This window comes from Fusarium oxysporum, chromosome 15 (genome assembly GCF_000149955.1).
Source record: "Fusarium oxysporum f. sp. lycopersici 4287 chromosome 15, whole genome shotgun sequence".
Lineage (NCBI taxonomy): Eukaryota > Fungi > Ascomycota > Sordariomycetes > Hypocreales > Nectriaceae > Fusarium > Fusarium oxysporum.
Genome location: NC_031000.1, coordinates 1,391,988 through 1,418,649, shown reverse-complemented (window position 1 = coordinate 1,418,649; position 26,662 = coordinate 1,391,988). Strand labels below are relative to the sequence as shown.

General features: G+C 48.8%; 9 protein-coding genes across 9 annotated transcripts; 5 read left to right on the top strand and 4 right to left on the bottom strand.

Annotated features, from left to right (window-relative positions):
* Nucleotides 1-469: 469 nt before the first annotated feature.
* FOXG_14424 (uncharacterized protein) lies at nt 470-1,692 on the top strand (the record flags this gene model as incomplete). Its single annotated transcript, XM_018394483.1, has 5 exons — nt 470-643; nt 703-739; nt 792-859; nt 913-1,289; nt 1,350-1,692. 5 exons carry the CDS (start codon nt 470-472, stop codon nt 1,690-1,692), a joined length of 999 nt encoding a protein of 332 aa, XP_018254648.1.
* A 353-nt stretch (nt 1,693-2,045) lies between these two features.
* On the bottom strand, nt 2,046-2,429 carry FOXG_21719 (uncharacterized protein; the record flags this gene model as incomplete). Its single annotated transcript, XM_018402066.1, has 1 exon — nt 2,046-2,429. One exon carries the CDS (start codon nt 2,427-2,429, stop codon nt 2,046-2,048), a length of 384 nt encoding a protein of 127 aa, XP_018254647.1.
* Nucleotides 2,430-5,565: 3,136 nt separating this feature from the next.
* Nucleotides 5,566-6,776, top strand: FOXG_14423 (uncharacterized protein; the record flags this gene model as incomplete). Its single annotated transcript, XM_018394482.1, has 2 exons — nt 5,566-6,201; nt 6,399-6,776. The coding sequence occupies 2 exons, from the start codon at nt 5,566-5,568 to the stop codon at nt 6,774-6,776; spliced, it is 1,014 nt and encodes a 337-aa protein (XP_018254646.1).
* A 651-nt stretch (nt 6,777-7,427) lies between these two features.
* FOXG_14422 (uncharacterized protein) lies at nt 7,428-10,695 on the bottom strand (the record flags this gene model as incomplete). The annotated part of the gene is made up of 2 exons (XM_018394481.1): nt 7,428-9,579; nt 9,629-10,695. 2 exons carry the CDS (start codon nt 10,693-10,695, stop codon nt 7,428-7,430), a joined length of 3,219 nt encoding a protein of 1,072 aa, XP_018254645.1.
* A 3,723-nt stretch (nt 10,696-14,418) lies between these two features.
* FOXG_21718 (uncharacterized protein) lies at nt 14,419-14,828 on the top strand (the record flags this gene model as incomplete). Its single annotated transcript, XM_018402065.1, has 2 exons — nt 14,419-14,779; nt 14,824-14,828. 2 exons carry the CDS (start codon nt 14,419-14,421, stop codon nt 14,826-14,828), a joined length of 366 nt encoding a protein of 121 aa, XP_018254644.1.
* A 307-nt stretch (nt 14,829-15,135) lies between these two features.
* On the bottom strand, nt 15,136-15,761 carry FOXG_14421 (uncharacterized protein; the record flags this gene model as incomplete). The annotated part of the gene is made up of 2 exons (XM_018394480.1): nt 15,136-15,256; nt 15,310-15,761. The coding sequence occupies 2 exons, from the start codon at nt 15,759-15,761 to the stop codon at nt 15,136-15,138; spliced, it is 573 nt and encodes a 190-aa protein (XP_018254643.1).
* Nucleotides 15,762-16,781: 1,020 nt separating this feature from the next.
* FOXG_21717 (uncharacterized protein) lies at nt 16,782-17,478 on the top strand (the record flags this gene model as incomplete). Its single annotated transcript, XM_018402064.1, has 2 exons — nt 16,782-16,881; nt 16,934-17,478. The coding sequence occupies 2 exons, from the start codon at nt 16,782-16,784 to the stop codon at nt 17,476-17,478; spliced, it is 645 nt and encodes a 214-aa protein (XP_018254642.1).
* Nucleotides 17,479-18,480: 1,002 nt separating this feature from the next.
* FOXG_14420 (carbonic anhydrase) lies at nt 18,481-19,363 on the bottom strand (the record flags this gene model as incomplete). Its single annotated transcript, XM_018394479.1, has 2 exons — nt 18,481-19,130; nt 19,186-19,363. The coding sequence occupies 2 exons, from the start codon at nt 19,361-19,363 to the stop codon at nt 18,481-18,483; spliced, it is 828 nt and encodes a 275-aa protein (XP_018254641.1).
* A 4,389-nt stretch (nt 19,364-23,752) lies between these two features.
* Nucleotides 23,753-25,583, top strand: FOXG_14419 (uncharacterized protein; the record flags this gene model as incomplete). Its single annotated transcript, XM_018394478.1, has 6 exons — nt 23,753-23,755; nt 23,811-24,106; nt 24,161-24,383; nt 24,444-24,561; nt 24,614-24,922; nt 24,979-25,583. 6 exons carry the CDS (start codon nt 23,753-23,755, stop codon nt 25,581-25,583), a joined length of 1,554 nt encoding a protein of 517 aa, XP_018254640.1.
* Nucleotides 25,584-26,662: the final 1,079 nt, after the last annotated feature.

Below are 26,662 nucleotides of genomic sequence, written 5' to 3'. Positions count from 1 at the left end.
GTACAAGAAATTGCATCACTACCGACTTCTCCAAGTGTTCAGCATCCTGTCTTCAGCAGCTGAAGCATGGTCTGTCAAAATGAGGCCGTGTTGTGTCAATATGTTCAATTCTCCTCACTCGGCCCTGGTCTTCCTATCTCCATCCCAAATTTGATTGTTGCTCGCACCGTCCCGCTCAGGCAATGGGAAGAATGTGGCGTTTACTAGCGAATGGCTAGACCGGGGGCCATGTCTCAGCGTTCCAATCAACCCATCACGAACTCATCAGCCCCAATTTGAGTTTCAAAGGGGGCTTACTGTCTCAGTTGAGGCTCCGACAGCTCGGGTAAATTCCCTGGCTTCCCCCAGATCCCCTTGGCCCCGATTTTTGTGCTTCCAAGTTCCCTTTCCGTCTTCCCCGGATCATCCTCCCGCATCAGCACGTATCTTCTGGCGATCTGTCGCGTCCACGTCACGACACTGAAACCTCATGGCCGGCGACGAGTCGGTCCTTCGGGACACCAACGATTCCAGGGTGTCCATCGTCATTGGCATCGCTGTTTTTCTCATGGCCACGTCGATGCTCATGGTGGTGCTGCGGGTCGTGAGCCGAGCCATGGTGAAGCAGTTTAGGCTAGATGATATGGCCGCTATCGCGTCTTTGGTAGGTTGACGGAACTTGTCGACGGGAATAAGAGTGCTAGTACTAACAATTCATGGAAGTTGGCCATGATAGGTTGTGGTACTGCAGTAACATCAAGTTTGTCCCATGACGACTCAATCATCAGATAATAACAGCTAACCAGCATCAGTGACTCGATTTGGTCTCGGAAGACATATTTCCACAGTTTCTGATGAAAATCTGGTTCTTTATCTAAGGGTAAGCGCAGGTCAAGTTCCTCCAAGCAAAGTCGCATCTGACCTCGAACCCAGTGTTTTTGGGTGTCCGTTCTTTTCTACATGCTATCACTATTCTTCATCAAGATGTCATTTCTATTCAACTACCACAGGCTCCTATCCGCCTCCAAGCTGCGGCGCTACTGCATCGGAGCAATGGTACTGATTGTACTCTGGGCCGGCGGCGTCTGTATCCTTGTCTTGGTTATGTGCGTTCCTCTTGCCGGCGTCTGGGACCCAAAAGTTGATGCGAAGTGCGTCCCGCACATAACCGTAATGTGGTGGTTTAACGGCGTTTTCAACTCCATCGGCGACCTGTTCATTCTGACGCTGCCAATTCCGGTTTTGTGGCGACTCCAGTTGCCGCGCCGACAGAAAGCTTACTTATTGTTCGTTTTTAGCCTCGGATTCCTGTGAGTTGGGCAATAATAAAGAAATCCCATCAGCGGATATCACTAACGGAAAACACACAGGACTGTGGGAATTTCCATCGCGCGGATGCGATGGCTCGAGATGGACGCCGACATGACGTGGTGGAACGTCAGCCCTGCGCTCTGGTCTCTCGGCGAGTTGACGTCTGCCATTTCTTGCTCCTGCTTGCCATTCTTCAAACCCTTAACTCTCCGCGTCAAATCTTCCATAAGTCGTGCCACTGCAGGCCATGATCACCCACGAATACCTGGCGGCGAAGGAGACGAGGAGTCTAATGCTCATTCGAGTGTCGGTGCTGGGCAAAAGGAGTTTGTCCAAAATAGCAACCTGATGGTCAGCATGGATGGGAGCCAGAATGAACTGATAGAATCAGTATCGAAATAGCGAGCGGTTCTTTTTACTTTGTCTTTCTACTTGCACAATACATATGGTCTCGAGGAGGGAGTCAATATCGAGTCAAAGGCCGGGAATGGCCAGACGCCGCTGTCGTATGCTGCCGAGAGTGGGCACGAGGCCGTCGTCAAGCTGCTGCAATCATATAAAGGTTAATCTCCATCAACTACACTCCCTAGCAATCAATAATTATATCATTTATGGTTAGACGGTGCCTGATAATCAAAGGTTGCAATTAATTATGACAGTATATGAGATAAATTCTCTAGTCTCAAATATCTATAGCCACTTCCCTAAGCTATATGTACCTTGCAGACTATTCCCTCGACTCTCCTTCGCAGCATTTACCACAAGTAGCGTCTGGAAACTGCAGGCCTATTGAGCTTCCATACCGAATTTTGCATGTGTTGTAGGCCGGTTTGTTCGAACGGAATCACAGCGGCTGCTGCATCTTGCACGCCCCTCAAGAATGCCGAAATGGTCGCGGAGTTCTTACCTGAAGGAACACGCACGCGAATTGGAACCGTAGCTACGATAGGGCCGACGATCTTGTCGATATTTGAAACAGCCATGTTGCGGCCAGCGAGTGGGGCACCAACGGCGACGCCATCTGTTCCAGTGTATTGATGTACGACAAATGTCCATGCAGCTCGAACCACAGACGCAATTGTCACGTCGGGCCTGGCTTCAACTTCGTCCGAAATACTAAAGGGGTCACTATATATCATTGTGTCGGCACTGATATCCCTTTCGCCAAACGGATAGGTAGGAAAGCTATTGCACTTATTTGAAGTTATTTTGGAGAAGTAGTTCTGCTAGAAACCGTGTGCTACTAAGCTGTCCGTGTTAAAGATGGTCTTGATAACTCGGTTAAAGCTTGCATAGTGCTCAGGTGGCTCTTAATCGATGTATATCTTGGAAAAATGCTCCTGTACTAGGTTCCAAGACTCAACATTATACAACGCGTGATATATAGTCACCATGAGATACTTCTTTCCAGTCGCGTCAGTGACTAACCCATATCTCGCAGGTGGTTCTCCAGGGTTCATCGGCTGGAATTTGTCTTGCTTAAGGTAGGTACTCTTTTGAGTTGCTTCCGACCTGCCACTACACATCTTCATTAACAACAACTTGAATTAATCCGAGCATGGAATATTATATGATTCGTAATCGCAAAACCAATAGATCTTAGATAGTCTTCTCCTATATAAAGGCAAACACTCATCGGCGAATAGGGATATCTCTAGCATGCTCTATACACACAATCTTCTATCTATATAAACCTAAGTGTGAGTGGTCTTTCTTAAGGTAGAGTAAATCAATAAGCATTAAGAATAGGTATTAGATTAATATTATAGATAAGGTGTTTGATAAGCATGCCGACTGGACAAGCATGCCTACTACTCTTATTTCTACCTTAAATCCGGTTTTTAAATTTTTTTCAAAAGTCCAATTTAAGTTTAAAATAACGTGAATCACTAGTATGTGAGCCAGAAAAGTATGTGAGCCACTTTTCTTAGCCTTCAAACTAAATATTACAACAAAAACACCACAAGCTAGCTAATCAATTAAAATTACTTACTATCCTCTACTCCAGATACCTCAATATCCTCCTGACATGTTCTTGCAATATGTCCCGTCTTGCCGCATATACCACAGCGCCGAACCCCCGGTCGCGCCGACCTTCCTTGACCACCACTCCTCGACGATTCGGCCACTACCTGCATATCAACATCCATCTGATCAATTAAATCTCTTGCTTCTCCTACAGTCATCATTCCTCCTTTCTGTAGTCGGATTCTTTTTGCCCTTCGGCGCCGGCTTAGTATCTCATTTGCCTCTCGAACTTCTCTAAGCTCGGCCCTCAATAAGGCATTCTCATGCATTATTGCCTTTGTTCCCTTTGCAAGCGACTTCAGAGCTCCTAGTATTGACTCTGGGGAGCTACTTTGATGCCTTCTGATTCGCCTATAGAGGTATTCAGACTGAGATTCGGCCTCGAGAACTGTCTTTGGTGTCTTTGAAGTCCAAGGCTGAGCCTGGCTGGCCTCCTCCACGGGAGGTGTTGGAGTCCGTAGCTGAACATCAAGCTTTGAGATCACACTTTCAGGGTCAAAAGGAACAAGGCCAGCCCCTCTAAAAGCCCCTCTGATATTCTTTTCGGTCATAGTGGCTTGAAAGGCGGCGGCAAAGGCAGGAAAGAACTCGGTCTTCGAAATGTGATGTACAGACCTTCTGATCAGATCCTCAATTTCTCGACCATATGCCTTTTTAAGCGGCCCAAAGCACCCAATATCGAGAGGCTGGAGTAGATGAGACGAATGAGCCGGCATACAGAGCGTAATAATCTTATTTGCCTCGCAAAATCTCTCAAATTCGACAGAGTGGTGGCTTTCGTGGCCATCAAGGATCAGAAGACGATAGGAACCAACTGATCGATCAGCTGTGCGTCGGTCAAAGTGCTTTAGCCACTCAAGACCCAGGTCGTTATTTGTCCAGCCATTTTGGCTCATTGCAATAACCCAATCGCACGGGAGGGTAGGTTCTTCATGCCAGTTAGCGAGGTGATTTTGGCCCGCGCCAATGATAAACGGCTCAATCGCCTGGCCTTCCGCATTAATCGCCTGAATGACTGTAATCCATTCACGGTTTCCAGGCTGAACTGATCTCGGTCTTCCAAGCCTTTCTGAACCTGTGACGACCATTCCGCTTGAAATCATGCCCATCATAAAGCCAGTCTCATCAAAATTCCAAATATCATGTGATTGGATACCGTATTTCGCGATTGTGTTCTCTACAAGCCTAAACCAATTTCGAATAATAGTCGGATCTTCACATTTGGCTCTCTGGTAATCATATCTCCGAAAGAAACGCATCTTAAGCTCTGGTTGTCGCTTGATAAAATTGTTAACCCAGTGCATGCCGACAGGTGACGCGTTGCGGTCAGCGAGGAGACAATTAGCCATTGCTTCAACAAAAGACAGTTTTGGGGGAAACCCTTGGGAATCTAGCTTTATAATAAAGCGAACTAAAGTCTTTTCTTCTAGATTAGATAGCTTTCGTGATCCTGGTGTCCAGTCGCGTCGGGATTGAGCGCCATTCTGGCGGCGACGTAATGTACTGCGATTGACGTTATATATATTTGCAGCGCGTCGGATGCTTAATTTTGGGTTATTTTGAAGGGCCTGAAGTGCAAGAAGGATTCTACCTTCTTTATTGGGTTGTGACATACTGGGTGGTTGAGAATTATTTGATTAGGTAGTGATGATGTAGGATGAGGGATTTTTGGCTCACATACTTGTCTGGCTCACATACTAGTAATTCACGTTAAAGTTAAACTTTAATATAATATTTCATTTCGGCAGTTATCTATCGCGCGTAATGTGCTTAAAAGATAGAAGGTGGGGTCATTAATAGTGAGCAGCAGTAGTAAGTTCATTAATTGTTGTCTTGAGTTCTTTTTCGTGCAGGGTATTCCATTCCGCGGAGTTACTTAAAGCATACAGCTAGATTACTAACGCAGTTGTTTCCTGTGGTCGTAACGATCATGCCTACCGTGCGACACTTTGTGTTAAATAGTGTCAAAAGGAAGCTTATGGAAGTAGCATGAAAGGCTGATAAATATTGTCATCAAAGATGACTCTTGCCACCTATTGCCACAGGCTTAGCAAGCAGCTTCCAGTTGATTCCATATAGCACAGAAAAGACATATAGAGCTTGCTTTAAACCTCAAGCAGCAAGCGGTACACAGCAATTACACACACAAGAAGACGAATAGCACACAATTCACCCCAATATTTGACAATTAAGAGTCTCTTTGCCTCAGACCTTTTATTTAATATCTTTAAAAAACCCTCTTTCTTAATGGCACTGTTCAGTCCTCGAAAGGAAGGCCTCGCAGCCACCCTATCCAAGCCTGGGGATTTCCTTGATTGGGAGCATGCATTCCGCATTCAGGCTGAACGTCTTGACCTTCAACAATACCTCAAACGGAAGACTTTCCTAAGAGACAAACCAGCCCTTCCAGACATTAGGAAACGCAAATACACGAAGACTGCCCAAGCCCAACGGACAATACGATCTGAGACTCAAGAGTCTCAAGAAAGCACCCAAGACGATATCCGAGAAACTGCCAACGGGACGTGGGTTGTGTCTGACCTAACTGAGCAAGGCCAGAAGACTTTTCAGCAGGACCTAGACTTTTATCAGTTAGAAGAAAGGATCTTCAAGGACGAAAAGCAGGCCCTTGACACCCTCAAAGACTGGGTCTTACGAACAGTCTCCCCAAGCTTCATCTGGACGTGCTGCCAGCCACATGAGTCAATATACGAATGGCACCACTACCTCCGTGCCCGGTGCGGAAGATCAGAAGCAGATGAAGCAAGAGATGCTCGAAACAGATATCTGACCCTGCTGAAGACAGTTCCAAAGACAACTAGCCAAGCCATCCAGTGGCTAGACAAATGGGAAGAAGCCCTGCCCAAAGGGCAGCAACGAAAAGTCCCAGAGACCCTTTATTGCAGCTCGTGGGCCTACGATTTCTTCAATTTCTCATCAAATACCCTGCCGGCCTGGACGGCTGCATACGAAATAAGCCAACAAAGCCTTATCCAAGATGAAGCTCTAATCTATCGAGATCTAGCGAGCGCCTTCCGGAACAAGCTCCAAAATGCAGAGGCTGCTAACAGCCAAGGTAGCACCAGGAGTTGAATGCCCGTGGTGTATTCTCTGCGAGCTCTGCTGGGGAGGACCCTCAGGATGAGGAAGTGGACGCCCACATCATTAAAGGCCAGTACCGTTCTACGAAGAAGGGAGGGAGACAGACGAAGCGTCAGAGGTCTCCTGATGGTCAGGAAAAATGCCCGGCGTGCGGTCTACCCCATGCTCTTGAGAAATGTTTCTATGTTTATCCGAACCTAGTTTGGAAGGGGTTCAGGCCTCAAGAAAGACTACAGAAGAAGGTGAAGGAAGCCCTCGAGAAAGACCTTGACTTACAGACCCAGGTGAAGGCCCTCACGAGAAAGAGGCCCAAGATCCCGTCACAACCAACCAAAGAGGAAGAACTAGACCAATGACTACAGCCGACCAATCGCCGAAGTCAAGGCTGTCTTTAGAGCTCAAAGCCCTGGAATAGAAGGACATCTTTGGGGACATTTTGAGCGAGATACCACTGCGCTAGCGTAGCAAAAAACCAGGCGTTCCATGTTGTATATCTAGGTAGGGTTTCTTTATAGAAGGATCAGGTACATCACAAAAGCAAAGGTGCATTTATTTTAATCTAGGTTCAAGAGAAGCTTGACTTCTTGATGTGAATTATCTCGTCTCTTGGCAAACGAATGTCAGCTCATCTCTACACGAGCGCGACGGGTATGAGGCCTCTCAAGTGCTGAAAACACAATTTTCCTTCCCAGTGGTAAGATGGCATTCCCAACAATGTTCGCCTGACAAACTTCCATATGCCTCTTCGCCAATATCCAACCTGAACTCTGGCCCAGTTCTCCCAAATCAAAAGTAGAAATAACAAAACAAGAATAAAGGGGCCTCGCTCTATGGCCCGTGGCCCTCGTGAGATATAATTCCTGGCTCAGCCATGTCTTCTGGCTATAGCCTGAAGATCACTGCACTGAACCACACAAATATCAGTATCTCTGGCCGGTGAACTTGTGAAGCCGTGAAGACCTCCGAGAACATGGTGTTACCCGGGCTAACCACTCCGACAGTCCCTCCTAAGGACCCTGTTGCTGTAGCCCACCCAGTGCATTCGGCGTTGCCAAACCACTGCCTCCTCCGCCAAACACTCCCGCGAACGGATCAATTCCGCCCATGTTGAAGCCGGGATCTTGACCTATATCTGGAGGCTCCATGTTGAATGGCATGAACCATGCAGATGATGCTTCCAGTCCGCTTAGTCCTGCCCCATCAGCCATACCTGCACTTTGCCCATGCATGCCTGCCTTGACATTCGACCGCCGACCTTGCAAGCCTCCATCCGGCTGAGCGCCTGAAGCGACAGTATCCCAATCCAGGCCGCTCGTCATATCCTGGCCATCGCCCAGGCCGGTACTAGCATCCATTGAGTATCCGCCATAGACAAGCTGACGATCAAGCGGGTCGATATTTCCATTCGAGCCCTGCCCAAAGTTCATTGCGAGCAACTCGGGTGGGAAAAAGGTGGGCGTGTATGCGTGGTGAGCAAATGCAGTCATGTTGGCCGGGCTCGTAGGTGGCATGGTGGTGCTGAAAGCCGGGTTCTGCGGGTTTGATGCTGCGAGAGGGTTGAAGTCTGCTGCACCGGTAGTTTGCAATCCCAAACCACCCGAGAACTTGCGTTCCTGGGAGACTGCGTCTGCGTCTGTACTCTGCAACGAATCGAGATGCTGGCCAGGTTGTGCTGGCATGCCAGTCTGTTTCTTGGCGCTTTGCTTTCGTTTCGGCGCTGCTGCGCGGATAGTATCCTTATTCTCGGCACTTCGTGGTGTTGGAAGCGTGGAGAAGTATTCCTCCACTGATTGCAGTTCGGACTTCGCTTCGAGGACGCCGTCTGCTCCTGAATCCTTTCGTTTGAGAGTGGCAGGGTCCATGAACTCAGCGTCAGAAAGACCGTGAGGGTAACAGTTAAACCAGTCTCCGTATTGAAGGAAAGATGACTGTGTGGCTCGTTCTTGGACATTCGCACCAGCTCTCATAGCGTCCAAGGCATTTCGATACTGAGTGTGAACGTTCTCCACCATCCAGTGGAACATGCCCCAATACTTCTTCATTTTGTGAAGATACTTGACATTGGTGGTCAAATTGGCCTGGGCTGCTAGCTTCATGGAGGGATTGCGAGAGATAATACCCAAGATGTGAACTGTTGTCGAGGAAAAGGCGCAGTATCCAGCAAACGGGGCCGAAACAAAGCATCGCAACTGTTCAGCCTCACGAAGAAGCTCGGATATTCGGTTCGCAGCGTCGAAGGTCCTCTTGCTTGCTTCAGAGAAGAAATCGTCATGTACACCACGTTGCTTTCGTGCTGACATAGCAGCTCGACTCACAAAGAGAATGTTATGCTGCAGGCAGATGTGCATGAAAAGAAACTGACTTGCCGTGTTCTCTGTCTTGTGGACCTCGAGGTTCTCTGCAGAGTACTTGAGTGACAAGGGCAGACTAGCTTCAAGGTTTACAACATCATTGAGATGCTTCACGTAGTGAGACTCGTCTTCCCACATTGGATTGGGGTCTAGATCCTTACCCCCTTGGCTCAGGTAGGTGATGATCCGTCCCCATAAGGCAATGGCTCGAATAAGGAAGGCCGCAACTCCCATGTTCTCTCGTGCATCAGCGATTTGTCCGTCGTTGGGCGACACCGGATGAGGTACTTGACCGTCCAACATCTCGGTGGGCGCAGGCAGGTCGAATTGGAAGTACTTTTCCTTTACCGGCAGAGGAATCTGAATTGTATCCTCCCTGATGAACATGGGTCGATCTGTCCCAGAAGAGTTGAAGCGATCCATGAGAAAGCAGGCCCACATTATGCGTCGCCGAATCTCTCGATCAATGAAGCTGAGCTGCGTTTTGGTGCTATGACGGCCCGAGGGATCGTATTCCAAGTCTTTATGTAACTGGAGAGCGAAAGCCATTCGAATAGCATGTCCACCCAGGGCCCAGCTACGGCCGCTCTGGCACGTTCCAAATTCATGAAGGCCCAAAATGAGAAGACAGGTCAAGATGGTGAGGTTTGGCCATTCGTATCGTCTGGTGCAAATATCTTGAGCGTGTGATGCCCATTCTTCACCGCGTAAGAGTTCAGGCCCTGAAGAACTCACTAAGGGGTTTGAGGTAAAACGAGCAGCTACAGCGCACACTGTGAGAACAAGCACCGGAGGTAGTGTACCATTTCTGTTGACAGTTAGCAGGATACGTGAGATTCAACCAAAAAAGAACTCACTTTAGCTTTCGCATATAGCTTGGTTTGTGTAGAAGATGGTAAGATTGACCATAGATGTTATCGAAAAACACCTCTGCGAGATGCTCCTGTATCTCCTTGGAGGGGAGTGCTTCGGCGCCTTCATGTTGCAACATATTCTCCTCCGCTTCCTGGACTTGCAAGCAGCTGGGCCTATCATCGCCCTCAATCTTTGGCTTCGAAGGCGCCTTCGCCCAAGCATCCAGATCAGGCCCGAATACTTCCTCGGCGCCGCGCTTCTTGGTTGGCTTACTGGAAGGTACAGTTCCTGGTATCACCGGTTTGACCACGGCGCGAGTTACAGATGATGCGACTTCCTGATCCGACTTGGGTATGACCTTGATGATGCGTTCTTCCATGCGCTTCAGTGGCTTATCGAGCATAGCTATGTAACCTGTCCGAGGCGCAGCCTTCCGAGTTGTAACCTTGTAGACACATAGGATACGTGAGCGTAGACAGTGCTTGCAGGCGGGTTTCTCGCCTGAACAACGGATCTTCTTTCGGCGGCATGCCATGCAAGCGAGCGGGAGACGTTTTCTTTCCTTGCCAGCCTTTGTCTTAAGTTCACTCCACGCAGGTGTGGCATCGACTTTATCCTCCTTATGTTTGCCGCCTAGATCTGTGCCATCCGCACGGTTACGGGAAGCCAAACCAAACTCATCGGTAGTTGGGTCTTCGAGGGCGTTGGATGCGGGAGATGTCCGATCGGGGGGGGGGAGTTCGGAGCCTTCCATGCTCTGGCTGCGGTTGCCCGTAGGCAAGGTGCCGAACGGCAGACCGCTATGTGCAAGGCCAGACATGGCCTGGTGCTGGGGAAACGCAGTGGGAGATTGTGACGTGTGGGTGTGATCTGCTAGGGAAACTAGAGAAGACTGGTCAGGAAGACCATGGTAAGCAAACGCAAAATCGTCGAAGTGTGTGGAGTCCATTAAGGCGCTGTGAGAGGGAGAAGGCACAGCGTGCAATTCAGGAACGTCGCGATAGAGTTGGGGACCGGAATCGAAGGACTGTTGGGCATGTTGAGGGTTCGAAACGGCACGGCCGGACATGGCTCTGCCAGAGACAGAGTTGCGACGCGGGCCACCCGAGGCCGAGAATCCGGCGATGGAAGACAAATGTACCGGACCGGCGTGGTGACGATGGTGGAGCGAAGCCACTGAGTTAGGCAGGGGTTTGGTGGCTGCGAATTCCATCCGACTGGGCAAAACAAAGCCTTTATAAATAAGAGGTTCGCTGGTACAGCTGTTGTGCAGTTTAAAAAGTTGCAGTGTAAGAGCGTTGAGGTTGAGGTTGAGGTGACCTGAAGTCGTCCGGTGAGTTTATGGAGAAGCAAGCAACGGGTACGTATGTAGTCAGTGGCTCCCCGCACTGGAGCTGGGGACAGTCTGCGCCCCGGCTGGGGCGAAGGAGTTGGCGGAAAAGAGTGTGGAACCGTTGCGGAGGCTGAAATGATGCAAGAACGCGTAGCTGTTGCGGCTCGTTCGGCTTAGCTCGTGGTCTGGTCTCTTGTATGGGCTCTGCCAAGCATCGTGATCTTCCTCATACTGTAAAGGTACTCCCCCCTTTGGCCTGGTGTCACTCTTGTCAAGGCTTACTGAGACAAGGCGCGGCAGGGCAGGATAGAGGAAAGCTAACGCGGGCCAGGGGGGACCCTGGAATTGACATTCTGTGAAGGACTCTCAAGCTCAAAGCCCAAGCCAAGGCAACACAGCATGGCAGGCAGGGCTGCAAAAAAAAACTACTAGTTTTCTAACGAACTACTTACTAACTACTAGCTAGCCTAGTTTTAGTTACTAATTAACTAGGGATTTTTAGTTAAGAGTTAGTTTTTTTAAAAAATAAAATTAGTTAACGTGTATGATAAGCGAGTGGGCCAGACAAGCGAGTGGGCCAAAAATCCCTCACCTTCCATCTTCTCTACTTTACCAGTTAGTTCTCAACAATCTAATATGTCACAACCAAACTACGAGGCTAATCTTAATCTTGCACTTCAGGCCCTTCAAGATAATCCAAAACTAAGTATCCGACGCGCCGCAGAAATCTACACAGTCAATCGTAATACCTTACGTCGCCGCCAGCAAGGGGTTCAATCTCGACGCGATACTATGCCTAACTCACGGAAGCTATCTGAACTAGAAGAAGATACTCTTCTTGAGTTCATTATCGACCTAGATTCGCGAGGATATCCCCCGCGACTGCGTGGTGTTGAAGAAATGGCTAATCGACTGCTTGATGACCGCGACGCGCCACGCGTCGGCGCGCGCTGGGCTATGAATTTCGTCAAGCGACAGCCACTACTCAGGATACGTTTTCAGCGGAGATATGACTATCAGAGGGCCAAATGTGAAGATCCGACTATTATTCGCAACTGGTTTAGGCTCGTACAGAACACGATCGCGAAGTATGGTATCCACTTAGATGATATCTGGAACTTTGATGAGACCGGCTTTATGATGGGCGTTTTCTCAACCAGTATGGTCATTACATGTATAGAGAGGCATGGACGGCCTAAAACATTACAGCCTGGAAACCGAGAATGGGTTACAGTGATCCAAGCGATCAATGCAGCAGGCTGGGCGATCGAGCCGTTCATCGTGGTTGCGGGCCAAAATCACCTTCAGAATTGGTATCAAGAATGCAACATTCCGGGCGATTGGGCCATCGCCACGACCCAAAATGGCTGGACAGATAACGGGACTGGTCTCGAGTGGCTAAAACACTTTAACCGATGTTCATCAAAGCGAACAATTGGTACCTATCGTCTTCTGATCCTCGATGGCCACGAAAGTCACCATTCCGTCGATTTTGAGCTATATTGCAAGGAGAACAATATTATTACGCTTTGTATGCCGGCTCATGCGTCTCATCTACTTCAGCCTCTTGACGTCGGGTGCTTTGGGCCCCTTAAGAGGGCTTATAGTCGAGAAATAGAGCATATGATGAAAAGCTCTATAACCTATATTTCGAAGACCGAGTTCCTCCCGGCCTTTTATGCCGCCTTTCAAGCCACTATGACGGAGAGCAATATCAAAGGGAGGTTTAGAGGAGCCGGGCTTGTTCCTCTTAACCCAGAAAATGTGATCTCAAAACTTGATGTAAAGCTACGGACTCCAACACCTATTGAGGAGGAGGCTAGCGCATCCACCTCTTGGGTTCCAAAGACCCCAAATACAGTCCGCGAGGTAAAGTCTCAATCTGAATACCTCGAAAGGCGAATCAGAGGACATAAAAGTAGCTCCCCAGAGTCAATTATAGAGGCTTCAAAGTCTCTTGCAAAGGCAGCAACCAGAATATATCACAAGGTTACCTTATTATCTGCAGAGAACCGAGAACTTCGACAGGCAAATGAGGCACTAAGCCGACGCCGCAGGGCAAAAAGAACCCGATTACAGAAAGGAGGGGTACTAACAGTAGGGGGAGGTCAGGAGCTAATTGATCAGATAGATGTTAATACGCAGGTAGTGGCCGAATCGTCGAGAAGTGGTGGTCAGGGAAGTTCGGCGCGACCGAGGGAAAGGCATTGTGGAATATGCGGCAAGACTGGGCATAATGCAAGAACCTGTCAGGTAGTAACTGAGATATCTAGGGAAGAGAATAATGAGTAGTTTTGATTGATTAGATAGTTTATTATGTTTTTATGATAGTTTATCGTTTGAAGGGTAAGATTTCTGGCCCACTCGCTTGTCTGGCCCACTCGCTTATCATACACGTTAGTTAATACTAATTAGGACTTTTTTTGTTAGTGTCAAATGTGACGGCCTCTAGATGTGATCACACGGAAGGTCACATGATCTATCGGTTAACCTCTGCGAATACTAGGCCCAATTAGGAAAGTCATAAAAGACAGACCCCTTAAACGAGTCAGTTATAAAAACAACACAATCAATACACGCACATCTAATTTGACAGTTAGTTAATAAAACAAATTTAACTAGTAGTTAGGATTAGTTAGTTAGTAGTTAGTTAATTTTAAAAGCTAACTAACTAGGCCTAACTACTAGTTAATTTTAGTTAGTTAGCTTAACCTGAGTAACTAGGGGCTAGTTAGTTGTTCCATGAATCATTTTCTCTCTTTTACTCGTCTCGACGGGCGTAACAGCAAAGCGATCCGCCCGCAACGCTGCCAAGTAACATGTGCTATTGTTGTATCTGTGTGTTTGCGCCGCATTGCATCTTGGGGAGAAATGTGTTTTGTGTGCCTGATAAAACAGTGACATGCAATCTAGCTGTTACCTGTGAGATAAGATAGAATAGGTGTCAAATATTGGGGTGAATTGTGTGCTATTCGTCTTCTTGTGTGTGTAATTGCTGTGTACCGCTTGCTGCTTGAGGTTTAAAGCAAGCTCTATATGTCTTTTCTGTGCTATATGGAATCAACTGGAAGCTGCTTGCTAAGCCTGTGGTAATAGGTGGCAAGAGTCATCTTTGATGACAATATTTATCAGCCTTTCAAGCTACTTCCATGAGCTTCCTTTTGACACTATTCAGCAAATCTCCTCATCACTGCATTATCGTATCCCCCCCCAGCTATCGCCACGCAACTTTGGCATAGTTTTCGCGACTGCCCCATGAGAAACTCTAATCGTCGCGTTCTTTCTTGGCTTGACAGCGTACCTAACGACTTGTTGTCCACTGATACGCATTCTACGTCTCAAGAGCATGCGCAAAGTAGAAATCGTCCTGGTGCAGGCTCGCGTACTCACCTTTCGTCGCCAACCTCCCAGAATAGCTGGGCTCAAGACGCCTCACTAGAGACCAATTCAGTATCCAAGATGCAACCCGCTACGCCTTCGAAAAAGAGACGGAGGCTCATAAGGGATTCCGCATCGGGAGCACATGCACCCCACGATGACGACAACGAAAACGACGAAACGCCAACTCAACCCAACCGAGGAACTGCACCATCTTTACGTGAATCTGACACCTCATCACTGTCCTATCAGAGCAGCCATGCATCACACAACTCCTCTCCTAGCAAAATGTTTTCCTCCCTTGGCCTTTATCCAACTGGGGTTGATCGGAAGATACTCAACCTGGATAACCCGGATGTCCCCGACGCTTTGGCAGAACTCTGCATCGAAATGGACACTATTGCTACTGGAAGCCGCGTCGTTCCCGGCTATCTTGAGGCCCGTAAGATTGTTTTCGCCTCAAAACCTTTGACTAACTCATAACAGCCTGAAATATCTCAACTCAAGACCACAAACCGGGCTTTTTCCCTGTTTCGCCCTGGAGTGTTTGATTCCTTGGTGAATGAATCCATTGCTTCAGAGTCTGCACCAGGGGCCGCCTCGCTGGCCATCTCTGGGGTACACCATGAGCTTACACTGAATGAGGTAATGCAGCTCGTGGGCGACGCCGACTATTGCGGGGACGTGTTGGAGATCAGAAGTGTGAGGCGACCAAGGCGGTGGCAAGGTGTGGAAGAAGGAGGAACATTCTACAAGAGATCGTGCCTGTACATAAACAGTGGTTCCCCTGCTGCACTTTTAGGGTGAATTAAGCAACAAGCATCTTCTCATTTCAACATCGGGTTCGGGGCTGGCTTTCCAACTGGCGTGTCCAGTTCCCAAGGCTCGTTGAATGTCGTGGATGTTATCATCATTGACTCTGCTGATATGTTAGACCAGATCGAGAAGCATTGTTGATCGTTGTGTCCTTACCCTTTTATCAAGCCCCTGTTAACCGACAGTAGTCTGACATGGCGGTCCATCCACTGGAAGAGCTGGTCGTTCTCCCTCCAATCCATCACAAAAGCAAGTTTGATTTTATTCCTGAACGATGACTTTATCCCGGATCCCTTTGCGAGATTTGCCTTTGTGATGTTTCTTTCCAGCTTCTGGAGATCAGTGTTGAATCGATCGAGGTGTGCGCTGATCACTCCGTAGTGTGTTCCTTCTAGAGATTCTTCGTTAGGACATCTAGCCTTTCTTTCTCGAAGGACGGCTTCGAATTGCTGGGATATTTGTCCAAGTGTCCTGCTTGTGTGGTTCCATCGGTCGAGTGTCTCGTGTGAATCCTTGATGGGAGTCAAGCATATGTCGATGGCTTTACAAGTCCCAACAACCGCTTGAGCAATGGCTATTACGCCGCCGATACACTCCAGCGGACTCATGGTAGTTCCGTGGGATGGTTTCTGCCGGAGCCTTCTCCAAAGACTATTGTAGGAAGGGAAAAGCTTGTCTTAGGCAATTGTGAAGATATATCGTATACCATCTGAAGTCTGCTTTCCGATTTTTTGTTTGGAGTTGATTTCGAGAGCTGAAGCTCAATCGCGTGCCGGCTGAGAGTTCTTTTCTAGTATGTTCGTTTAATTGAGAGAAAGTTGGTAATCGGGTACAGTTCAGAGAGGATTTTGGGGGCGAAGACAACATTGGCCATTGAGGCTCTGCTACCCCACAAAAAGGAAGATCGTCATGGCTTCTAGGACCCAGTGTGGGGGGGGGGGGGGGGGGCGGAAACAAGGCTTAGACGCTGTGTAAGACCAAAATAAGCCAATGGCGTACTATGAAACACTGGCGTGAGTCAGGGTCCGACCCAATCATACGTAATGGGCCCAGGTCTTGTAGAATTGGTTGGGGTGATCTTGAGTCAAGTCATTGCATTTGCTAAACCCTTTGTACACCGCGTCCTCGATCTAGGGTCGACTGTTTGGCGACTAGATACCATCAGGGTAATGTCCCAGAACCTCAGTCTCAGTATAGTGCTAAATAGTCCTAAGTAATGCGTTTCAGCCTAACTCGGTGAAGAAGGTCAGACAAGGATCTGCACGATCCAGTGACAGTGCGTCAGCCAACGGAGGATTGTCATTTTGCCCGGACGCTATCATGGACTAACCGTGCATTAAGTTTAGCTGGATAAGGATCCCGCTTCGTATTCAAAGTGCAATTGTTATTTTCGACCTGAGCGGTGAACCTGCAGGCTCATTCACCAGGTAAGGCTCGCGATGTTGTTCACCAAGGCGTAAGCAATGCCTCAACGACTCATTTCTTCAAACTGGCGACGAGGCGATCAGGCGGACAGCATTTTGTTAAATATGCATGCAGCTAGCTGCATGCTCCAGAAGTGTCCCTTGGGCAATCAACCATCGTTCTTTCAATCATAGTTTCTAACATTTGACTCACCAATCTCCATCATGTTAGGCATAACGATTTCTTCTTTCGTTGAGAAGCTCAACAATTACTGGAATAATTGGACGCGCGATCAGATCAGGAAGCGTGATCCAAGCGTACTCAGTAAGTTTGGGGGATAACTGATCCAGCAATTCCCAGGCTGACTTCGCAAAAGGTGACAATACCTCACCGACCGAGATCAGAGAAGCTCTCTCCCATCTGGTAGAGCATCTTCCCACCGTAAACGTTGACGAACTCGAGCGAGCCTTTAGTATCGCCCAGAACATCTCATACTACGTCGTCCTCGAGAATGAATCTTCCACAGCTCGATGCCATTCCCGCTCAAAGATGATGAGAAAAAGTGTATCCTGGATGAAAGGGAGCGGGTCTTTTCTCAGCCTGGAATGCCTACTATCATCATCACTCCCTGGCAGCGTTTCTCCAAGGACACGTCCAAGCCTCGATCAACGCCGCCGACATCTACGCGATGGACCCCTCAAGAAACCCCCTACAACTTCCTATCAATGCCATGACTTGGAGCTCTGGAGCCATGAATGCAATGCCATATTTCACGGCAGCCTTGCTTGGTTCACCAATGGCTCTTCCAATCAACATCTGTATGGGTCGTCGAGGAGCACTCACCGTTTCTGCCATCTTAATTATCGCAAGTTCTATTGGTTCTGCATTTGCACAGACTTGGTTGGAGCTGCTCTTGGTTAGAATTATCGCTGGCGTGGGTGTAATTTATATTGCGCAGTAGTGCTGGGTGAAAATATATTTTGTAAAACTTGATTGTTCATTGTTGAGATGAGAATTCTTCTCGGGTTTATATCTCTAAATGATTTCATCTAGGACTTTGAACTCTAATTCTAGGACTTTCAGACTGTTAGTCTGAACCCTGAAGGGAAGGAGGATTCCCGGATTTTCCAACACCCTGTGGGTTTGGACCTTAGTCCGATACTGCGTGTGGAGGAATTCAAGTCTGCGGAACTCCTCTGCAGTGAGGTCTGTCAGATCAGATGCCGTCGGCCTGATCATTTGAACTGTGGGCTCTTCCGGCTTGGATAGAGCGGGCTTCTCCGCGTTGGAGGGATCGATGTATTCCCAGACGTCCTGGGCTGTAGCAACCTTGTCGATAATACTAATCCACTGTTTCTAATCACCGGGGCCGTTAAGGTTGACCCGGGAAGGGCTCAGATCTATAGGATCCATCGCGGGCGACTTGCTGCAGTAGAAGCCGATAAGATAAAGAGATCCGGGCAAACCGGGTTCATAACTATCGCATGCACGGATGGATAGCCAAGATCAAATGAGCACTTGATTTTCTATCTAAAGGAGTGATGAGAGTTGGTCTCTTATACTCATGTTCAGTCTGCGATCGCCTAGGCAGCAGGATGCTTCCTGTGATTTAGAGTTCATTGCAACCGTGAAGTTATTCATGATGGTCGTGATCCTTGCCCTTGGCATAAGACGACATGAAAGGCGACACAATTGACTATGGAGATATACATTCCGCAAGATCAAAAGAAGCTTCCTTTCGACTGCATGATCGACAATAAAAAACACCTTTGTCGCAATTTAAAACATCGTAACATAATAACCTCACCTTTATTCTAACTTATCAATGTTCCTGTCCAACGTCTAAAATTTGAAATAATATAAATGCAACGACCTCTTCTACTCCTACTTCCGTAGTGATGGGCAAGACCCATGGCAGGACTATTATACGTTGATACGATGGCGCCAAACCAGCTGCTCTTCACGTGCACTGTAAGTCGAGGCTCCAAGAATGTCTCTCATCTGCTGAACACTTGTGAACAAGATCTGCCTGGCGACGAAAAACCGGATGCCCTCAGTACAGGGGGGGCTAGTCAAGCTTCCCACGTAAGTCCAGAACTCGTCAAAGTACTGTACGCTGTCGAGAAGCAAATTGTGGTTCAGTGTAGTCTCCTGAGTGACGTCGGTTTCATTGAATCCAATCATAGTTGGAAGCTGTCCCAGGAATTTGTTCTCCTTGTTTCCCGGGTCTAGGCGAATCGCAAGCACGGCGCGCTCCTTGCCCTGGGCATTCACATGGACGAGATGCAGCTCGGCCCTAGAGCGGTGACGCTCGACGGTGTGGTCGGCGGGAGCATGGATATGCCAGCCCTTGAGATAGACGGTCTCATTATCAAAACTGAAAGAAGGGTTCCGAGTCCAAATGCCGTCTTCAGTTTGGACAGTAAACGCCGGACCGTATCCCCAGTTGAAGAAGTTAACGGTAACCTCATTGGGATAATTCCATTCCTTGATGAGATGTTCCAGGGACAGGCCTTGCTTGAGGGCCAGTGGAATGGGTGACTGCTGCGTTCCGGTTTGGCAGAGATGGTAGTCTTGATATTACAGGATTAGCGCGATGCTTGAGATTGCTCAAGAACAAATCCTTACCAGGGTTGATGCGACCCCAATTGTAGGACGCTTCGTAAACCCAGTCAGTGGTGCCAGGTTCGGCACGAGGATCGATGTGTCGCTTCCTGCTCTTGAGCGAGTAGTGATTGTCATGCTTTGCGCAGGACAAGACACTAGTGACATAGGTCGCCGCCGCGAGAAGTTGAGAGACACGCATTGTGAGTGATTGGATCAAAATAGGTACGGAAAGAGGCTGAAGGAGTGTGTGCGTGGGTTTTATGATGAGCAGCTAAGGAACTGGGGAGTTGAATATTAAGTATCTCCTAAAAAAGCAGCTGCCATTATATGCAATTTAATATTTGATTGCGACGGCCGTTAATGCTGTTAGAGTAGCCTAGCGTCGCATACTGTCACCGCCAAGACATTGGTAGGCGCAGGAGATCACCGCGCGTCATGGCCATAGAGGCTTGGACAATTACAAGCCTAGTAGAAACTGGTACAGTCGAACTTTGCAAGCAGTACCCGTTGACTCATGCGGGGTGAGCCCGGGTTTTTGGCCCGTGCATACGAAGAGCACTTGTTCTACCCGGCATTTCTTACCATTTTAAATATAAGAACAAGAGTGCAGGATAGCTCGGTGACATCATCCATGATCCTAGAGATTCCCAATTAAACCTTCGGTCGGAAATTGCAATTGCATTATGAGCCTGGCTTAGAAGAAATGGATGCAGTCCTTGGCAAGGAAAGCTCAGGGCGGCCAATACATGGGCACCTAGGTGGGAGCCAATAGGTTCACGGGTACCCGTGATTCTATTAATTTCACGGGTCCCGTAAAAATGACTAAGCACAGTGCGTCTAGTCTTGATTTCAACCTACGAGTCGATGAAAACACACTGTCTTGCTTTTTAACGCCGTCGCGTCAGGACGCGAAGGCTGGATCACAGTGCGCTCACCGAAGAACGACATTCAGCGGTGATCCTCAAACAATGGGAACGATCTTGTCATTCACTGAAGATTGCCTCCCTCCCGAACAAGAATATGAGTCGCGCGATGCGTTGTTCAAGGCGATCAACGATTGGGCGGCCCATAGAGGTTACGCCTTTACGACCGGACGTTCGACGGTTGAAAAGAGCGGCAGACAAACTATCACGTACACATGCGACTGGTCATGTCGCCCGCCCAGTTCGACCAGAGAAAGACAACGCAAGACCACTACTCGAGGGGCCGGTTGTAAATTCTCTGTTCTGGCCAAAGAATCACTCGACAAGAGTAGGTGGACATTACGACACCGGCCGGATACCCGCTTCTCTCTTCACAATCACCCTCCCAGTCAGCATCTGTCGGCTCACCCAATACACCGTAAACTACCTGAGGAGGACCAAACTCAACTTGAAAGGCTCGCCAATGCAGGAATTGCACCTAGACACATTAGAACATTCCTGCGCCAATACTGTAATTCCGCGGCAACCCAGCAAGATGTTTACAACTGCGTAGCAGCAACTCGACGCAAACTTTGCGAAGGACAAACCACTATCCACGCCCTTGCTAATCAGCTTGATGAGGAAGGGTTTTGGAGCCGGATGCAATTCAGCTCAGATGGTCGAGTCACAGCCGGCGGCCAATACATGGGCACCTAGGTGCCCAAATAAAATAGCGCACCAGGTGCCCAAATTATGTCAGCAATCGTCGCCCCGATTGGCCAGCGACAGGTCTAAGGTTGTAATGCTGTTTTCTAATATTTTCAAAGCACAAGCCAACTAGTTACCGTTTGACAATAATACAAAGTTCTGCCATATCCTCCGCTGCATATAAGGTTTCTTGCTCTATATTATCCATTTCTGCTTTTCGCCATATTTCTGTCATGCCTCTTCTTTTGTTTGCTAGAGGATTCTTTCCCATCTCCTTAACAACTTGGGCTTCGATGCGTTTATCCTCCGCCTTACTCCAATCCAAATACGCCATCATCTCTTCTTTCGTCCATTCTCTTGATCCTGTTGACGTGATACAGCGCTTGGACATCTGTTTGTAGTCCAGACACCACTCGTAGCTCTGCTTGTCGTACCTGAGTGGAAGCCCCATCGCCCTGCGATATTGCTGATTTGTTTTGATGCTGCCAGCCGGCTGCGCCGCATACCACGCGCTTCTTGTAGCGACATATCTTCCATATATGGCTTCTGGCGAGTCATACCTCAGTAGTGGTTGCGAAGGAAGGCTGCGCGAATCGGATGGTTCGTGATTCAGACATTCTTCGCCAGAAGGGCCTGGCACAGTTCCAACGGGACAATCTGGGACGACAGAATGTTGAGGAGCTGTAAGCGAAACTTGTACAGTATGTGAAGACTGGGCAAGTGGGGTGTGTGCAGTAGCGGGAGAGCGTGCAGTAGCTTCCGCAATATATTCTAGCACTGGCATGCCTTCAACTAATGAGGGCCCTTGGCTCACTGAAATCGCCTCAATTGGGTCAGCCGGACTTGGGACTGCGACCGGGGTTACGTCCGGCTGCGGGATTGACTTCGAGGCCGGCGCTTCCTGAATGAGCAAATCCTGGAACCTCAGAGGACACGCTCGTGAGGACCTCGCGTGACCAACAGCATGACATCTGCTACATGTGCTGGGCGCTTTCTTGCCAGGCTGAGAGATCTCAAATCCAGAGGGTTCTCGTTTGGTGCTCGTCGCAGGTTGACCTCTCGCCCTGATGATGCCCTGCTGCGGGGCTCGACGTGGCTCTAGTATGGGCCGGGGCCGATCCGCGCCTCGCTTTAAGTTCCAGTGAGGATGAAAATGATCAAGCAAAAGGCTGCGCTGTTCCTCCTCGAGTCTCTTCAAGGTGTGAGAACACGGTAGCCCATGTGAGGAGGTGAAAGACTGACTGCAGGGAGCTTGGGGAGATGCCAAAGCTAACTTCCGTTGTTCTTGCACTTTGCGCAGGGCCTGGTGGGAAACCCAACCCTGGACAGCCTCGAACATTCCTCCAGAGATATCCAAAGGTGTCCGTATCTGTTGAGAGGCTCGTATGTGATTCAGTTCCTTCAGTTGGTTGGTGACCGCATGGCGCATGGCCTGCCAAGAATCGAAGAGGTCGAATGTGGAGGTCTTGATGTATGATTTGATTAGGGAGTGAATTCCTTCGGCCCTAGATGGCAATTATTAGCTTTCCGACCTTTATATCTGACCCTGGACAGCTACCTCGAGGTGGCCACATTACCAAAATGCAGGTATTTATCCACCCATGCTTTAATGATTCTCTCTTTGTGCGGCTCGAGCCAGTACAATTTGATGTACCCAACGGCCCGGGGGTATCTTTTGGCGTACTTGAGCTCGAACTTGGCTAGGCGCTCTCTGAATATCTCTTCTGTTGGCGAATCCACAATAGTGTGCCAAAAACCATAGAATTCGTCCCATTTTTCGTCCTCTACCCGGCCGCTTGTGTCGCCACTTTTCAGCACAAAGTCCGGTTGACAATACTGCAGGATTGCCTTATTAACATGCCAGAGGCAAAGCAGGGCCTTGGAGGAAGGGAACCAGGTTGCAGTTGCATTTATTGCAGCGAGACATCGGTCAGTTAAGACTACAGAAGGGAGCTCATGATGGTAGAGTGATTTGAGATGATGAAGTGCCCATGAATAGTCTTCTTCTGATTCACCGGACAGAAATGCAAATGCGATGCAGAAGGAACGCTGACAAGAGTCAACTCCGACCATGTCAAGCAGCGGCATGGCATGCTTGTTCGTCTTATAGGTACAATCCAATAGCAGTACGTCCGGGTTGCTTTGCAGATATGCAACAGAGTCAGGGTGGGCAAAGAATATGGCTGTCAGCCGATTATCCGAGTCCAATCGAACCCGGCACCAGAAGCCCTCACCCTGTAGTTGGTCGACTAACGCTTGGATACTGCTCTGGCCCTCACGCAGATCTCTTCTCGTTGCCGCGATCCGATTATAGATGTCTTGCTGCGTCGCAAGGGTATCTGAACTGTTATGGAGGTACGTCCTGATATCTCGAGGAGCAGCGCCAGCAGTTGTCAGGCTCGAAATAATTGCTGCATCTCTTTCGTTAAGTTGGCGATGCGCCGGGTGTGCAGACGCGTCCGGACTCGGTGGATGATTGTGGTGGGCATACTCCTTGTCTGGTCGATGGCTTAGGACCCACGTATTTCCATCCAATGATTGCTTGGCCAGCACTGAAAACTTACAGCCGGTTCTTCGGCTACAAGTGCGGCGTTGGCGTGTAATAGATGTGCTCGGTGGGAGTTTATTTCGATCACAGGCAAATATGACTTTGATTCGGCCACTTGACGTCTTTAATGATTTCCCCGTCGTGAACGCATAACCTCGAGGTTTCGCCCAAGAATTAATGGCTGCCAATAGAGACTCACGGGATTTGTATATGCCTTCAGGTGGGAGGGCATCGTCCGGGAAGGCAAGCCGGTGGCTTTGGTCCATTTTCGTTGGCTGTGTTACTATCATACAGAGCGCAGGTCGCGTCGGTCATGTCAAACGCGCGCTGGCCAATCGGAGCGACGATTGCTGACATAATTTGGGCACCTGGTGCGCTATTTTATTTGGGCACCTAGGTGCCCATGTATTGGCCGCCGGGACTGGATGCAATGGTTAGTCACCAATTTTGTGGTCGTCAAATCTCTTTCTCACAACAATGCCCTACAGATCACGTTCCGTCGACTCCGCCGAGCCGACGATCCCGAGTTTTGTAAAATCCTCGATACCTTTTGTGATGATCTCTTTCGTGTTAGCGGCAATACGTCCCTGGAATCCATTCGCAACGGCCAGGATGTGCTCTTCAAGCCCGTGGTTGGAGAGAACAACGACGTCGATCAGGCCTTTGTTCGTTCATTCGTCATCAGCATGGGCAAAAACCTCACAGAGGACCCAACTTTTAGGGAACCACAGACTCTCGGTAACAATTTCTTCACTCGAGATCCAGTAAGATGGTTTATGGGCCCGTACGATCCTACAACGTCGCTCTACATATATGGGTAGTTTGCTAACCAAACCAGGATGAAAGCCGTAGTGACCGTCGCAGAATGCGTGCAAGGACTAGGCAGGTTTTTGGAGCTTATCCCACCCAGAACGATCGCCTCTACCGTCCACCACGCCACGAGCTATATCGAACGCTCTCCTGCACAGACTATGGAGCTTCAGGATACAACGAGAAGGATCAAGATGGTCCTTGGCATACTAAGAGGAGTGGATGTAGCTACCAGGTTACTCGGGGAAGTTGTACGCCCTGTCCCATTCCAAGTACCTCATTGCCTCGCGTCGCTGACGAGTTTTCACAAGGGAATTCTGCAGCTAGTCAACCTCGATGAGGGCGCTTTGCATGGAGCAATCAATGACGCAAGTCAATTCCTCGACGAAACCGCCGAGCACTTGGTATCAACCTTGGACATCTTGCTGGGTAAGGACAAAACTCATGTCACCATTGTTACGGGAGCTGACCAAGTGTTCAGAACAGGGCAATAAAGGAGGCGAAATGTCCCTTGCCAGAATCAATATAGCGGTCAGCTTGTTAAAAAGCAGCATTGAGCAAACCCTTCAGTTATACAAGATGGCAGACACAGAAACAGCTGCATACAGGAAGGCACGTAACAAATGGGCTGGATGCACCGCATTGTCGCTCGCCATTACCGTAGCATCCTGGTTCATCCCTGGCGGACCTGCCATCCAAAAAACAACCCGCGTCATGGGTGCTCTCTCGACAGTTGGGTGTGGATACAAGACATGTAGGAAATGGGGCGACATGAAGGACTCAGACCAAGGTACCAAGACGCAGGCAAGAATAGAAATTCTGGCGCATGCTAATAGAGTTTACTAGTCCGGAAACTGGTATTCAAAGTACATCAGGTCTTCCACCAGTCGTGGATTTTCCTTACCGTCGCCCTTTGGCGTCACAACGGCCTGCCCGACAACGATGAACGGCTGGTCGAATTTGCAAACCGTATGGCGGATGCCTTTAACGTCCAAGATCTGCTTACGCAATGGGGATCAGAGGATTATGCCACCCAAATTCTCAACACGAACCGTACTATGATAGCGCAGGACATGCGCGATATCGTGGACGCCGTGCGTATACGCCGGAATATATCAGGAGAAAGCCAGCCTGCAGAAGGTAATAGTGCACACACAGACAGCCCCGATCATAATGTTCAAGAAAATATCGTAGAAGAGACCATGGGGCAGGACCCATTGCAGAATAATGTCTCTGGGGTTGAAAGTGCGCCAACTATGGGTGGACTAGACAGCTCGTCGGTCAATTCAGAAACTGATTGCAGCACTGCAGGGCTGGATGACATTCCAGATGACTTCTGGTTTCCGTCACTGTCCGAGTCTCACGAGTGGGAGAGTGGCGCTGATGGATCAGACTTGGATTTCAGTGGCTTGCACACCCCGACAGAGGAAAGTAACTACTGGGATCACTGATCTGGTGTTGTTGGATTGCGCAGGGTTGCTGAGTGCATTTGATAATATTGAGGTTCTTATGCTTTGAGAAACGAAGTCCCGAAAGGTTCTTTCTTCCGCGCCCTACTCATAAATGTAGACTAGAAATGCGCATTTACATCTAGGCCCGGAAACCAGGAACACAAAACGCGCCGCGTTTCTTCCATGGGGGCCTACTGTACCAATTCCCACTTGTAATGTGTTGTTTATATTGCGCAGTAGTGCTGGGTGAAAATATATTTTGTAAAAACTTCGTTGTTCATTATTGAGATGAGAGTTCTTCTCGGGTTTATATCTGTAATCGCGGACACGCTGTTGTGATCAGAGTTCCACTTAGGAATTGTCTGATCAACAATGCCAAGATCCATCAGGCTGTAACAACGGAATACCCTCCCTTCCCCGGACCTTATGCCACGTCAGATTATGTTGCTTGAAACATCAAGGTCATTTGGTCAACGATCAACGCTCGGGCCTCCTTCGAGTATGACAATTGGTGGGATACCCCTGCAAACTTGCAGGTAGCCACCTCAGCTCGACAGAGGCAATGCGCAATACGGCTGGCAAAGTGCGGAGCTGCGTTAGCGTTGCCGCAGGTTTAAATTCCAGGCAGCAATAGTTTAATAACTTTTGAGCAATCTAAGTTAAAAAACTGACGTATCTTGCCGGTTTCATCCACCCTATCTGTCGCCATACATAAAGCAACTCGTCGGTATTTATCACAAGGCGAGAGAGAAAACTCGGATACAGCTAACACCTGCAATGCAGCAGGAGGTTTTCTTCTTTGAGGGCGAATCAGCAATACATATCATCTGGTCAGGACTCAGCGATCTCCGCGGAGCGGGCTGCTGTGCCTAACGACGACTTAATGCTGACATGACATGGTGGGCAGATAAGCCTGTCACCTCACAAGCGAGAAACACACGACAGCCAATGATTGCCCATTCATGCCCCTGTTTACGAATTGCTCGCCTGCATTTGTTAGTTTGTGGCAAGTGCCGTTGCACGCCCGATGGCCCTGTGCATTAGCTACGTGGTCAGCTGCCCGCTATTAAGCCCCTGTG